The 15,030-nt window shown below is 41.6% G+C and overlaps 2 protein-coding genes across 9 annotated transcripts in view; one reads left to right on the top strand and one right to left on the bottom strand.

Annotated features, from left to right (window-relative positions):
• The window catches only part of LCA5L (lebercilin LCA5 like), a 50,265-nt gene that overhangs the window by 15,600 nt on the left and 19,635 nt on the right, over window positions 1-15,030 (bottom strand). For 5 of the 7 annotated variants that reach the window (XR_006718201.1, XM_045501344.1, XM_045501343.1 and 2 more), the window contains exons 3-6: window positions 13,529-13,870; window positions 13,114-13,260; window positions 8,716-9,230; window positions 6,608-6,745 (exon numbers count right to left, since the gene is read on the bottom strand). Coding sequence is in view for 6 of the 7 variants with exons in the window: in XM_045501344.1 (XP_045357300.1) it covers window positions 6,608-6,745; window positions 8,716-9,230; window positions 13,114-13,260; window positions 13,529-13,862 (1,134 nt within the window). In the remaining variant the exon portion in view is untranslated. Of the gene's footprint in view, window positions 1-6,607; window positions 6,746-8,715; window positions 9,231-13,113; window positions 13,261-13,528; window positions 13,871-15,030 lie in introns of those variants that run through there. The other 2 variants (XM_045501346.1, XM_045501345.1) reach the window with 2 other exon arrangements.
• The window catches only part of LOC123610567 (guided entry of tail-anchored proteins factor 1), a 62,472-nt gene that overhangs the window by 36,258 nt on the left and 11,184 nt on the right, over window positions 1-15,030 (top strand). The window lies entirely within an intron of this gene.

Genomic DNA, 15,030 nt, shown 5'->3' with positions numbered 1-15,030 from the left:
GTAAGAGAGAGATGGAATCCAAAGCAGGCTCCAGGCTCTGAGCCATAGGCACAGAGCCCGACGACGGGCTCAAACTCACGCACTCTGAGATCATGACCTGAGCCGAAGTCAGATGCCCAACCGACTGAGCCACTCAGGCGCCCCATAAAGTGTTTATTTATTTTTGAGAGAGAGAGAGAGAGAGAGAGAGAGAGAGTGTGAGTGGGGGAGGGGCAAAGAGAGAGGGGAACAGAGCAGAGAGGGCTCCGTGCTGACAGCAGGAAGCTCCATGCAGGTCTCAACTTCACAAACCAGGAGATCATGACCTGAGCTGAAATTGGACGCTCAACCAACTGAGCCACCCAGGAGCCCCTGTCCTATAATCTTTTTTTTTTTAAGTTTGCTTGAATCAGAATCCAAACAAGGTCCAAAACATTGAGATTAATAGGTCTCTTAGTCTTTAAAAAACCTTGTTTGTATACAGCTTTCTTGATATTATTCAGGTACCATATAATTTTCCCTTTCAAATTGTACAGTCCAGTGGGTTTTCTATTTTTTTTTTTTATTGTGGTAAAATGCACAGAACATAAAATTCACCATTTTAATCGTTTTAAGTGCCCAGGTCATTGGCATTAAGTACACTGTCATGCAACCATACCCACTGATCACCTCCAGAACTTTTTTTTTTTTTTTTTTTTTTTATCTCCCCGGAACTTTTATTTAAACTGAAACTCTATCCCCATGAAACACTGACTCCCATTTTCCTTCTCCCAGCTCCTGGCAACCACCACTACACTCTGTCATTATGATTTTGACTATAAACTAGAATAATACAGGATTCATCTTTTTGTGACTGGCTTATTTCATTTAGCATAATGTTCTGGAGGTTCATCCATGTTGTAGCAGGTGTCAGAATTTCCTTCCTTTTTAAAGCTGAATAATACTTCGTGTGTGTGTGTATATATACACACACATTATATTTAGCCACTCCTCTGTTGACGGTCACTCGGGTAGCTTCCACATTTTAGCGATTGTAAATAATGCTGCTGTGAACGTGGGGGGATGAATATCTCTTCAAGACCCTGCTTTCCATTCTCTTGGGTATAGACCTAGTGGAATTGTGGGATCATACACATTTTTCATTTTTTGAGGAACCTCCATACTGTTTTCTATAGTGGCTGTACCATTTTACATTCCCACCAATGGTGCCCAAGGGTTCCAATTTTTCCACATTCTTCTCAATACTTTTCTTCCTTCCTTCTTTTCTTTTTCTTCTTTTCTTTCTCTTTCTTTCTTTCTTTCTTTCTTTCTTTCTTTCTTTCTTTCTTTCTTTCTTTCTTTCTTGTTATTTTATAGTAGCCATCCTAATGACTGTGAGGTGGTATTTCCTCACAGTTTTGATTTGCATTTTCCCAGCATTCAGTTGAGCATCTTTTCACATGCTTATTGGCCATTTGTAGTTCTTCTTTGGAGAAATGCTTAAGTCCTTTGCCCATTTTTGAACTGGGTTGTTTTTTTTAGTTGTTGAGGGTTTCTCATAATCTCTTTTACTCTATAAATTCCTCCCTCTCTTTTGCTTTGATTCGCTATTTGTTTGCTGTAGAAACTGGGTTGTTTGTGCTGTAGAGTTTCAGATGGCCTGATGTTGCTGACTGCATCCCTGAGGTATTACCGTGTTCCGCTGCCCCTATATTTCTTTTCGATCTAAATGTTTGACCACCGGGTGCCTGGCTGGCTCAGTTGGTAGAGTGTGCAACTCTTGACCTCGGGGTTGTGAGTTCCAGCCCCGTGCTGGGCGTAGAGATGACTTAAGAAAAATAATCTTAGAAACAAATATTGGATCACACCTGGGTATGATTTTTTGGGCAAGAACCCACTGTAGGTGGTGGTGTGTACGTCAGTTAGCAAGTACATAGTGTCTGATGGCTTCTCTTGTCATGCTACGAGCCACCGACAACTTGGATCCGCTAACTCACTGGCACTTCCAGAACAGTGGTACTCTAATCCTCTCCTTCCTTTTTCAGTAATTGGAATGCTCTTATAAGGAGGCTCTTCCCTCCTCACAAACTATTTGGTCACTCTGAGAATAGGAAAGGTAGAAAGAATTGTTTTCTCTGCCTTTATTTACCAGTCTTCGAAATAGTGTGCTGGTATCTTAGTATTCTCTAAAGGTGACTAATCACTGAGGTGTTTTGTTTTGTTTTTTAAAGTATCATTATGGACATTTGTATGTCTATATATTTGATGAAATTCAACCCACGGAGTTACTTCACTGATCCTCAGATTACCCCACCTTTGGCCAATAAGAACCAATCTTAGATGGCTCCTGATATTATACGATTAGTTCTCTGTAGTTTCCTTGCTTTTGTAGGACAGTATGTCCCAGGCTCATGCAGTATATTTCATGTTCCAGACCTGAGATTTTTTTTTTAAGGTGCCTTGGTTCTTTTTAGTGTGGTATGGAATTTGAAGACCATAATCTGGGCACTAGGGCTATTCAATGTTAATGGGCTGGTCACATTAGAATATATATATTTATTTTTAGTTCTGGAGGCTGGGAAGGCCAAGATCAAGGTGCTGGCAGGCTGGCAGATTTAGTTCTGGGGAGGGCCTTCTTTCTTTTTTAGATTTAATTTTTTTTTTTTTTAATTTTTTTTTTTCAACGTTTATTTATTTTTGGGACAGAGAGAGACAGAGCATGAATGGGGGAGGGGCAGAGAGAGAGGGAGACACAGAATCGGAAACAGGCTCCAGGCTCCGAGCCATCAGCCCAGAGCCTGACGCGGGGCTCGAACTCACGGACTGCGAGATCGTGACCTGGCTGAAGTCGGACGCCCAACCGACTGCGCCACCCAGGCGCCCCTAGATTTTATTTTTAAGTAATCTCTACACCCACCATGGGACTCAAACTTACAACCCTGAAATCAAGAGTCACACGCTCTACCAAAAACTGAGCCAGCCAGGCGCCCCATTGTATTTATTTTTAAATTAAAAAAAAAAAAACATTTATTTTTGAGACAGAGACAGAGACAGAGCATGAGTGGGGGAGGGGCAGAGGGAGGGAGACACAGAATCCCAACAAAGCAGGCTCCAGGCTCTGAGCTGTCATCACAGAGCCCGACATGGGGCTCGAACCTACAAACCATGAGATCATGACCTGAGCCGAAGTTGGACGCTTCATCAGCTGAGCTACCCAGGCACCCCTATTTATTTTTACAGATAAATTATATCATAAATGCATACTTTCACTTCAGTTCACAAACAAGACTATAGGATTTTTAAAAAATGTTTATTTATTTATTTTGGGAGAGAGATTGAGCAGTGGAGGGGCAGGGAGAGAGGGAGACACAAATCCCAAGCAGGCTTCGCATTGTCAGTGCAGAGCCCAACATTGGGCTTAAATCCACAAACCGTGAAATTGTGACCCAAGCCGAAATCAGGAGTCAGATGCTTAACCAACTGAGCCCCCCAGGTGGTCCCCCAGGACTACAGGATTTTTATTGACCTCATCTTACTTCTGTATTTTCTTTCTTCCATCCCCAAATCCTAGTTCTCAATGACACCAACATAATTCATCATGTGTTTCATCCCATAGGATAAACACAACAGCTTCAAAATAACCATGCCCACACTATAATCAAGAATGTATTTCACTAGGCACATGCGGTGAAATTAACATGTTTTAAGTCTCTTGGAATGGTGTCTCTGACAATTTCGCTGCCACTGGAATTTACAGTGGGTTGTTTTCATTTGATTTTTGATTTTTAGGGAATGCTTTTCCATTTTTCCTTTTGCATTTCATTCTGCTTCATAATTATGCAAGCCATTTGGTGATTCCACAATTTGATATGGTTCTAAAATCAAATCTACCAAAAAGATATTCAAGGAGAGGCACCTGGGTGGCTCAGTCAGTTAAGCATCTGACTTTGGCTCAGTTCATGATTTCACAGTTTGTGAGTTCAAGCCCTGCATCGGGCTCTGTGCTGAAAGGGCAGAGCCCACGTTGGATCCTCTGTCTCCCTCTCTCTCTGCCCTTCCTTTGCTCTCTCTCTCTCTCAAAAATAAATGTTAAAAAAAAAAAAAGATATTCAAGGAAATCTAGGTTCTACAATCACCCCTTCTGATCTGTTATCTCCCTTCTTCCGTTGTTACCCCACTATTCCTTTTCTTTTAAAAACATAAATAAAAATGTGGATATATTTGTATTCCTTCTGTTTTTTAATTTAGCTTTATTTTTTTACTTTTTAAAATTTACATCCAAATTAGTATATAGTGAAGCAATGATTTCAGTAGATTCCTTAATGTCCCTTACCCATTTAGCCCATCCCCCCTCCCACAACCCCTCCAGCAACCCTGTTTGTTCTCCATATTTTGTTTTGTCCCCCTCCGTGTTTTTATATTATTTTTGTTTCCCTTCCCTTATGTTCATCTGTTTTGTCTCTTAAAGTCCTCATATGAGTGAAGTCATATGTTTTTTATATTTTTTAAATGTTTCTTTAATTTTGAGAGAGACAGAGCACGAGCAGGGGAGGAGCAGAGAGAGGGGCAGAGAGAGGGAGACACAGAATCCAAAGCAGGCTCCAGGCTCTGAGCTATCAGCATAGAGCCCAACACGGGGCTCGAACTCAGGAACTGCAAGATCATGACCTGAGCCAGATGCTTAACTGACTGAGCCACCCAGGTGCTCCTTTATTCCTCCTGTTTTTAAATTCCTCCTGTTTCCTCTGTCTTCCTTTTTTCACTTATCCATATATCCTAGAGATTACCATATTATAATGTAAAGAGTCCCCATTCCTTTCTACAGATGCACAGAAATGTATAGAGGTATATTTACTTTTTTTTTTTTTTTTTTTTGTAAATAAATTTGGATCTTACTGCATATAGAATTTTGCATCTTCTTTTTCATTAAGTATTTCATTAAATATTAAAATAGCATTTCCCCTTTCAAAATTGTTTTTTAATGATTGCATAGTATTTATATGCATATCATTGCATACAAAAGCACAAACTTTATTTTAAAATTCTTTGATAGTGTCTCCATATATGTGGGTGTGTTTGCCTTGACCAGTGGTTCTTGAAGACTCTTCTGTTAGATTTCTAACCTAGTTGCTATGGCCACACCCATTTTCTGGCATACTTTTCTCTCTAAAGTTACCTGAGACTCTAGGGAAGAAAGAAACAGAACTCTCTTCCTGCTTTGCAAAGGGAAAATTTACATCCAACTCCCCCCCCCCCCCCCCCCCCCCAAACGCTTTCTCTCCTAATATCCTTTCCCTGCCTCTGAGTGCTCTCCAGGCTCCTGGGAAATCTGAATTCTCTACTTGTCAGAAAAAAGTTAAAGATTCTTGTCTTAAAGAATCAAACTTAAGATTTGCTAGTTGAGGCTTGAAAGAGCTGTATTTCTTAAGTGTTTATCTAGTTTTTTCCAACTTGTTGGCCATTTTAGAAATCTTGAAGGCAGAAAGATAGCAAAAGTCTGAAAAAATAAATATTTTTAATTCTTATCTTTAAAGCACATTTAAAAATTTTTTATAGCGTTTATTTATTGGGGCACCTGTGTGGCTCAGTCGGTTAAGCGGCTGACTTTGGCTCAGGTCACAATCTCACAGTTTGTGGGTTCGAGCCCCGTGTCAGGCTCTGTACTGACAGCTCGGAGCCTGGAGCCTGCTTCGGATTCTGTGTCTCCTCCTCTCTGCCTCTCCCATGCTCATGCTCTGTCTCTCTCTCTCTCTCTCAATAATAAATAAATGTTAAAAACATTTTAAATAAAATGTTTCTTTATTTTTGAGAGAGAGACAGAGGGTGAGCAAGGGAGGGGCAGAGAGAGAGGGAGACACAGAATCCGAAGCAGGCTCCAGGCTCCGAGCTGTCAGCACAGAGCCTGACACAGACTTGAACTCACAAATGGTGAGATCACGACCTGAGCTGAAGTCGGCCACTTAACCGACTGAGCCACCCACGTGCCCCTAAAGCACACTTTAAAAGACAGTTTTGCAAGCATTTCCAAGTAGATTTTATTTATTATTTTAATGTTTCTTTTTATTTTGAGATAGTGTGAGCAGGGGAGGGGCAGAGAGAGAGGGTAAGAGAGAGAGAATCCCAAGCAGGGTCCGTGCTTAGCATGGAGCCTGCTAAACATGGAGCCTGACACTGGGCTTGATCTCACAACCATATGATCGTGACCTGAGCCAAAATCAAGAGTTGGGCACTTAACCAACTGAGCCAGCCAAGGCGCCCTGATTCAAGTACACCTTAAAGTGAATTTGTGGGCCATTAAAATGACTCTAAATATTTTAATGATGTAAGTTAATTTCCAAATTTGAAAACTTAGTTTGGCTTCCATTAAGATGGTAACGAAATACAGTAATATTAATTCATGGGATGAAGTGGGGGTGGAAACAGGAAGTTTTGTTAATGGAGAGTGTAGAGCTTTAACTTCTAGTGACAGCACACGCTCACCAGGCTGTGAACCCACCCTCGTAATTTCAGATCCTCTATCTGTTCCAATGGTCTAGGGAAAAAGTTAATTTGAGAAAGATTCCCAAAGTTAAATAATTTAAAGAATAGCTCTGATATTTTGGGAAGCAGAACTGAACAAATTTTGTTACATTTTGCTTTAAAGAAGTACCTTAAGTTTTTGTTGAAGGCGTTTTATTTCCATTTGCAGAGTCTTTGTAGCTGCCTGGGCTGCTAACGTCTTCCGGTTCTCAGTGGCCAACTGTCGATTAAAGACTCTATTGTTCAGCCTCAACTGTTTTTCCAAGCTCTGAAAACAGTATATATTTTAACTCTTCTGTAACCAATGTAGTATTGTTAACAAAGTTCAACTGTAATGGAACTAATTGCATTTACGAGAAGTGCACAGTTTTAACTTAATACAACTTTAGCGCACGGCTGGTGCAGGGGACATATGTTAGAGCTGAACATAACCACACGCACAAATACAAAAGCCGAAAAACCCACATATTCCAACTCTAGAGAATAAATATGTTTGGAACCCAATGATTTTCACACCCCCGATTTTGACTAAAAACATAACCTTTGAACACTTCCTGAAAATTAATAAATATAACCAACGCCATGCTCTAAAACTCAATCCAGGCGGCTGTGCCAACTCCAAGACCTGCTAACGCGGCAGGTGCGCACCGGGCCCTGGCCAGCCTCTTCCGCTGGGGGGGCGGGCCAGCAGCAGGGCAGCCGCGCATGCGTGAGTCTCGGATGCCTGGTCCCGGAAGCTCCCGCAGGGGTCACAGCCCCGCCCCTTCCCCCCGGAATAAAGGAATTCCCTGCCAGGGATTCCCTCCCCAGGGATAAAGGAATTCTCAGACCAGGAGAGGTTGGGCAGCTGCAGGCCATCCGTGCCCAGGGCTCACTGGTGCGCGGGCACCTTCTCAGAAGTTTTTTTGCAGAACTCTTTGATCTGGACTTTTGACAGAGGCTTGAGCAAAAGGCCTTTTCTTTCCTTTTTTCTTTTTTCCCATTAAGTGCATTTCCCCCCATATTAATATTAATACTCTGTCATTAAAGAAAAGCGGGCAATATGGTAAGCTGAAAGGATGAAATAATCAGTAAAAATCCCAGTCCCCAAAGTATTAACACTAAAGAAAAATACCGACATGTTTTGTTTGGCTCGTCAACATTTTCTCCCCCAGCAAATGCCCTACAACCAACCAAATTTCTCACACAACCAAGTGCTTCTGATAAGAAAAGCGTTCTTGAATTCTTTTTGGTTTTGGTTACAGCTACAAAAAACATGAATTCACATGTATACATAAAAAATAGGTAGGTGAGATACAACTACATTTACTTGACAGATGTGAGCTAACATGGGTCTGCTATTAACATAGGAGGTCAAATAATCGGACTTTTCTACATTATGTGACTGAAAATGCGGCTGCTCGTCATTTTCTGTAGTTCACATATCCACTTCATAGGAGGAAGTTCTCCTTGAAAAGAGAGGATTTTTACCAAAGAAGAAATAAATAATAAGGAAGTGGATGAAATGAACTTGATATTTTCTTATTATTTCAAGTTTGTAAAAAATACTTGCCTCTCACCATCATTTAAATAATAAGGAATTAAACAGTAACCTAGTTTTATTTATGTTTATGTCCGTAGAGACCAAGAACTAACACACAAAAAATTCTCAGTATAATCAGGATGTTTCCCCAGATCATCCCTCATAGAGCAGTCTCCAAGACTTTGACACCCACGTGCTGTTCTAGAAAATCAGCCCATTCATTAGATGATTTTAATTCCTTTCCCCCCCGCTCTGTTCCCAGGAGCATTCTCCGGGAAACACTTCTGTTTCCAGCCTACCAACAATGTCTCTGCGGTAGTGGCTAGACAGCTGACCAGGGGGAGTGCAAGGAGAGGGGCTGGAGAGATGCGGGGGACAGGCTTTTAGGGAAGCGGGTCTTTAATAAACAGATTTGAGGAGAAGAAGGTTGGCTTCTAAGAGGTTTCACCCAACCCAACCCAACACCTTTCCAGCACATGAACACACTTACAGAATGGTCATTTCCAGACGAACGAGCCTGGCCACAACAGAAGGGACATCTCTCCCTGCGAGCCACCCCCCCCCCTCCCCCCCCACCGGCACTGGATGCCATCACTGGTGTGGCCTGTGAGCAAAGCAGCTGGGAATGCTTCACTGCACAGGGGCAAGTGTGATGCACGTGTACTCTGCATATCGTTCTCGGGACATTACAATTTCTAGGCCTCTGAAATACGGACCTGTATTTTTTTGTTGTTTGCCTCTGTTTTCGTTGTGAGAACAGACAATTTTTGAGTGAGTTCTTCCCTCTCTGCAAGATTTTTGTCTTCAGAAAGCCTCTGCAGCTCCTGCAAGGAGTCTTTAGTCTTCAGCAGCTCACTGTCGGTTTCTCGAAGTTTCCTGGATGCGCTTCTTTCCTTTTCCTGGGATTTCCTAAGTAGCTGCCTTAAGTTTTTGACTTCATTCTGATGTTTTACCATAATTTGAGGTAGATTATTTTGTGAATTCTCATATTTCCCTATTGCTTTCAAGTGCCTAAGCTGAAGATGTTTCAAAAATTGGTTTTCTATGACCGTGGCTTCCAATTTACGACGTATATCACATAGTTCGTTTTTGAGCTCTTTAATCTTCTGGAGCCTTGCTGAGAGGATGCGATGAGTCATAGCATCTCTTCTTTGGGCAATCACATTGTTCTGAGCATTTAAAAGTGGCGCATTCCAGTTGTGCTTTTTTTCAACTGAGATTTCCTTCTGGCCTGCGTGAGCAGATAATCCAGTTTGTTACTCGTCATATAGATAGAGATATGCAGATATGCGCATATGTGTTACCCCCACCTGCACCCCGCACACATACAAGGTGAACGAACATGTAATATAGACGTGCTTCAGGTAGGGACTTCATATATAGATACCTCATTTCAGGTCAGTAGTCGTCTTTTTTACAGCTAGGGATTATGACTCATTTGTCTAAGGTCACAGAACCACAAAGTGGCATAGAATGGATGGAAAACCAGGCTTTCTTTGACTGTAAAACCTGTACTTATTTCTATTATTAAAGTTCTATTAAAAACCACAATAACAGATAACATTTACTAAGGGCTTACCACATGGTAAGCATTGAACTAAATGCTATATGTAGATTATCTGATATAATCCTTCCAATAATATGTTATGAGGCAATTCGAGTGTAACATGAGAGCCCAGTGTTATATATGAAGATCTCCTATATTCAAAAAGAGCCTTAGAAAGCCATTGAACTGCTTAGACTGTGTGTACGGATATTCCATTTCTCAGTAAATCCAACATAGCTAAGTTTTCCTGTTACTTTGGGCTCTAAACGAAGTAGTTAGTTGGCTTGTATTCAGAAGTCTATTTCAAACAAAATGTATCTAAACAATGTCACATCAAGCTTATATAACTGAGTTGTGTCAAATGTATGTGTAACGTCACTGCATTATTATCCCATTTTAAAGATGAACAAACTGATGCGTCCCGACATCCCTGCTTGATGGGCACACAGCTAGTCAGTGGTGAAATGGAACCCATGTCTGTGTGCCTGTGCTACTGCCCCATATGTATGTGCATTTGCATGACATTTACATGTGTTTATGTGCATACTGTGTATGTGCGTGTGCACGTTAGTATATCTATATTCTTTTTTTAGTTTATTTATTTTATTTTTTATTTTTTTTTAACTTTTTTTTTTTTTTTTTTTTTTGAGACAGAGACAGAGCATGAACGGGGGAGGGTTAGAGAGAGGGAGACACAGAATCTGAAACAGGCTCCAGGCTCTGAGCTGTCAGCACAGAGCCCGATGCGGGGCTCGAACTCACGGACCATGAGATCATGACCTGAGCCGAAGTCGGACGCTTAACCGACCAAGCCACCCAGGTGCCCCTAGTTTATTGATTTATATTGAGAGAGAGAGAGAGAGAGAGACTGCATGAGCAGGGGAGGGGCAAAGAGAGAAGAGAGAGAGAATCCCAAGCAGGCTCCACCCTTCCAGCATGGAGCCTGACTCAGGGCTCGATCTCATGAACCGTGAGGTCATGACTTGAGCTGAAATCAAGAGTCAGATGCTTAATCAACTGAGCCACCCAGGAGCCCCTAGTATATCTGTATTATGAGAGAGACTGAAACTGGATTCTAGAATCTAAAAAAATATATGGTCCTCATCCTGGAGAGAGAAAGCATCTAGTGGCCAGTGTCACTGGAGTCCTAGCCTTAAGCTGTTGCCCACATGTGGACACATCACCTGAGACACGGCTTAATATGTTTGGTGTAGGTGGTGGAAAAGGTGATTCTGCCTGTGATGGAAATCACGAGCCAACAGAAATGGAAGGTGCTTCCTGGGGACAAGGCATCTCAATTGTGACTGTGACAGAACACATAGATGTGGCAACGATTACAGTATCCGTATCACATCAGTAATCGATGGGCGGTCTTTACAACTGTGTCCCCACAGGTCTTTATTTTCCCACTGGGAATGATTCAGTAAAGGCTGTGGTTGAACGTTTGAGTATTTTGGAATAGGTTTTTGAGCACATTGAAAATTGGAAAGCAGAGGTCAACCTCTGAGGCTGGGCACTGGCTGGGAAAGGCCCAGACCCTGGTGCATCAGGCTGGATTAAAACAGGGGGTGGGGTGGGGTGGGGACTGTCATGTTCTACACCACGTCCAGCATGACCGAAACTTGACTCCCAACTTACAATGTCTCATTACTCCTGGGTGAGGTGTTTCCCGGAGGAGAGAGGGCTCTCCCTGAGACTAGAAGGATGAGGGTGGTGGGTTCCGTGGGCTGTGGGGGCTTATGTCCCTGACATATGCTGTGCTCAAGTGACGGGAGGACAGAGGCAGCATGAATGGGTGCTTGGGGACTAATCCCTGTGGCCATGGGCACACCTGCCAAGGTCCCAGGTTGAGATGTACATACAGGGCATGTGTACTTTGAAAACAGGAGGTGACCCCATGTGCTTGGACAAGGAATGTTTGTGATGCAAATGAAGGACCAGAAGCCCTTCCCCAAGTGTCCGGTCTGTGTAAAGCCACCCAAACTCCCTCCTTCCCCCAAACACATCTGAGACTGAATTGTTTGCCTACCCTAGCCGGTGCTTGGGGGAGGATGGACCAGATTTACTTGCTTCAGAAGATAAACATACCACTTGTATTTGAGTGACATAGAATAAATTTATTCTATAGACATTATGCATACTTGTATACTAATCAAGGTTATGGAAAACGGAAACAGAGTTTAGTCCTTAATGATTTTGCATCTCATTATACTAACCCCTGCCTGGTAAGAATGACCAAATTTATCATTTCTATCTCATTTCATGTAGTGAGGCAGATTTAGCCCAATGATTAAACTACTCTTAATGAAGTGACAAAATTAATTTTGGCTGCTCCCAATTTATGACCAGGTGTTTCGCATAAAGAACTCAATAAATACTTGTGGAATAAATAAATGAGGAAACAATTTTTAAAAGTTAAATTGTCAGGCACTTAGAACTCAAAGTGCAGTTCGTGTAGAAATAGTTTTATAAATGCTAACAGCCTTTCATACAGCCCCACGGAAGTGTAGAATCAATACAAAGTATAGTGTATAGATCTATGATCCCTGTCATAAAACCTTGGAGCCAGACTGTTTCTGAATTATTATTATTATTATTTTGGTGCATATACAGTATTTCCCATAGAATTTCCAGTAGGGCTGGGAATAGCATACTTTAATCAAAGAATATTTTTGTGAAATATGTGGCTATTCACACTAACTGAAATAAAAATCAGTCTTATGTTAGTTCAGATCTGGTTTTTGTTGCTGAATCAGTTTAGGTACCAAAGATATAAAAACTGTTTGTTTTTCAGAGTTTTGTAAATTCAGACGTGGATAGGGGATCATAACCACGATGGAGCCTAACCACGATGTAGTTTCTGTTGTGATAATCTCTTCCAAATGCCACAAACAGACTTCTTTTGACAGAGTCCCATGTGACAGAAGGAACTAGGCTTTTTATCTTCTACCCTCGGCCTTGACCGTGAGCATAAGACTCCTACCTCTCTAGAAAAGGAGCTTTTAGCCTTTTGAGAATCTGGTGGAAGCTCATGGGTCCTTCTCCCTAGAAGAGTTCACAAATGCAAATAGACACAAAAAATGCAAAGATTTTCATGCAGCCCAGAGATATGCGACTAAGATGAAGAATCCCTACCCTATAGCTGGGAAGAAGGGGACCTGAAGGTTCTAGATGACTCTGAGGTAGCAGAGGGAGTCCTAGGCACACCTGGTCACAGGGGGCTGGCGGGGGGGAGACACGGGGTACACCTGACAGCAGACATGCTGTCCACATAGTATTGACGTAGTTTCCAGCTGTTCACTGATGGCAGTTCTGATGGCCACAGCCGAAGAAAGTTTCAGCCATTTCCATATTAGGAATATTTATAAGCCCAGGATTGCCTAAAATGGGAGGAGGTATTCACAGTCTGGGCAGGGAGGCAGGGAGTGAGGTCAAGGACATCACAAGGCTACTTCCATTTGGACAGTTAGGAACTGGTGTCGGTACTCTTACAGTCCACAAGGGAATGAATGACCTTGTTAACAGCCTTTTGAACCACCTCTGTCTCAAAAGATGATCTTTGCCTCACCGGACTTGTAGACCATCCTCTTGGGGTGCTGACTCAGGTATTTACAGTTCATTGGCAATTCAAACCTTGATTCTTCAGCTGGGATGCGAGGCAAGAGGCCAGCAAAGTCCAAGTGTCGTGGTACTCTGTAACAAGGCCACCTGTTAACTAAAAACGGAACTAACCTCACTAGTAGGCTCCAGCAGGGTAAGTTGTACAAGAGGGCTAGGTTTTTTGTTTTCAGCCTAACTTCCTGCCATCTTGTAATCATTCCCAATTTCTCTATTTCCTTCCATACAAGTTCATTTATAAACACACATTTGAAATAGGGGACAACAATAAAACTGAATAGGGACGACTTCAAATACTAGTGCATTAAATAATAATGTCACTGGGAACAGAAGTTTGGTCTTGCTTGGGAAATTTTGCTTCTTACCTTTAGGTTGGGAGACTTTAGAGACATTATACGTTTTCTTCTCGTTCTTTTTTTCTCTTATCATAGTCTTCTCTAAATAATTTCTATTACGAGCTGTTTCAGAACATTCAGAGAGAAAGTCTTCTGAATAATCACAGGGAGAACTGAAACTTCTGCAGGAACACTGAGATCTGCTGTAATCCACACTCCTATCAGAAGCGTGACTGGGGCTGCCTCTTGAACAGTCACCTGCGTCCTGGGTTCCCGTGCACTCTGCAGACCTCCTCCTGGGTCCTAAGGCCACACAGGCGAGGTGCTCATCTATACTTGTTTCTGCTGGATCAGCCAGAGACATAGCAAAACCTGATAGGACAAAAGTGTTTTCAGATGTATAGCTATTGACATTAAAATGAACCTCTGCTTTATTATATTCAACTATAAGTGGATCATTAGGAATGGGAAACACCACATCTCGTGGAAGTATTTTCTGGAAAAAATCTCAGTTGGGTTTTGTTTTTTCTTTGACATAAAATGTAAGACCCCTGAGACAAACTTTGGTGAGACTCTATTCACAGGTAATACAAGACAAAGTTCACATCAGAGGACAACAATGACAGCAATTTGTGAATTAGTGAATTACATCTTCATTCTCTAAGAATCTTGCAAGATTTTTGCCTTGAAGAAAACGACAGTACTTGGTAAGCTTGGATGGCTGGTATGAAATGCAATACTTAGGAAATTCAGACATATTTGTGGAGATGGACACACTTTTATTTATTAGTGATGAAATCACACTTTTGAGATGAAACATACAGCACAGAATATAACAAATTAATCTACTACTTTTTTAGAGTTAATACTTGTTTTAAATTAAGAGTAATAGTGGATCCCAGGGATATAAACTTGATCCATAATTACAAGGCTTGTCATATTTTAATTAAAAAAATGTGCTTTCCTTTCTGTGCTCCGTTTGGACTATTACAACATGAATAGGACCTCCCCCGATTACAACTACATGATGACAGAAAACAATTCAGGAAAAAATGTGATTTGCATGGAAAATCATCCCATTGTTGGAACCTTTTTTTTTTTTTTTTTAATTTTTTTTTTAACGTTTTTATTTTATTTTTGGGACAGAGAGAGACAGAGCATGAACGGGGGAGGGACAGAGAGAGAGTGGGAGACACAGAATCGGAAACAGGCTCCAGGCTCTGAGCTATCAGCCCAGAGCCTGACGCGGGGCTCGAACTCACGGACCGCGAGATCGTGACCTGGCTGAAGTCGGACGCTTAACCGACTGCGCCACCCAGGCGCCCCTGTTGGAACCTTTTTGAAGACAGTCCACCCAGTGGAAAATTTACATTTGTTTAATAAAGAACTGATCATACTTTTGCAGCTACACAAAGACCAAACTTTTATAATAATGGATTTGGAAAAATCAAAACCAAGTTTGTCTAATTATTAGAAATTTAATCATTCAATGTGAAAAATCAAAACCTTACTTGGGAGTTAAACAAGACTAA

This window comes from Leopardus geoffroyi, chromosome C2 (assembly GCF_018350155.1).
Source record: "Leopardus geoffroyi isolate Oge1 chromosome C2, O.geoffroyi_Oge1_pat1.0, whole genome shotgun sequence".
Lineage (NCBI taxonomy): Eukaryota > Metazoa > Chordata > Mammalia > Carnivora > Felidae > Leopardus > Leopardus geoffroyi.
The sequence above is the reverse complement of the archived record's forward strand: the minus strand, read 5'-3'. Positions and strand labels throughout refer to the sequence as shown.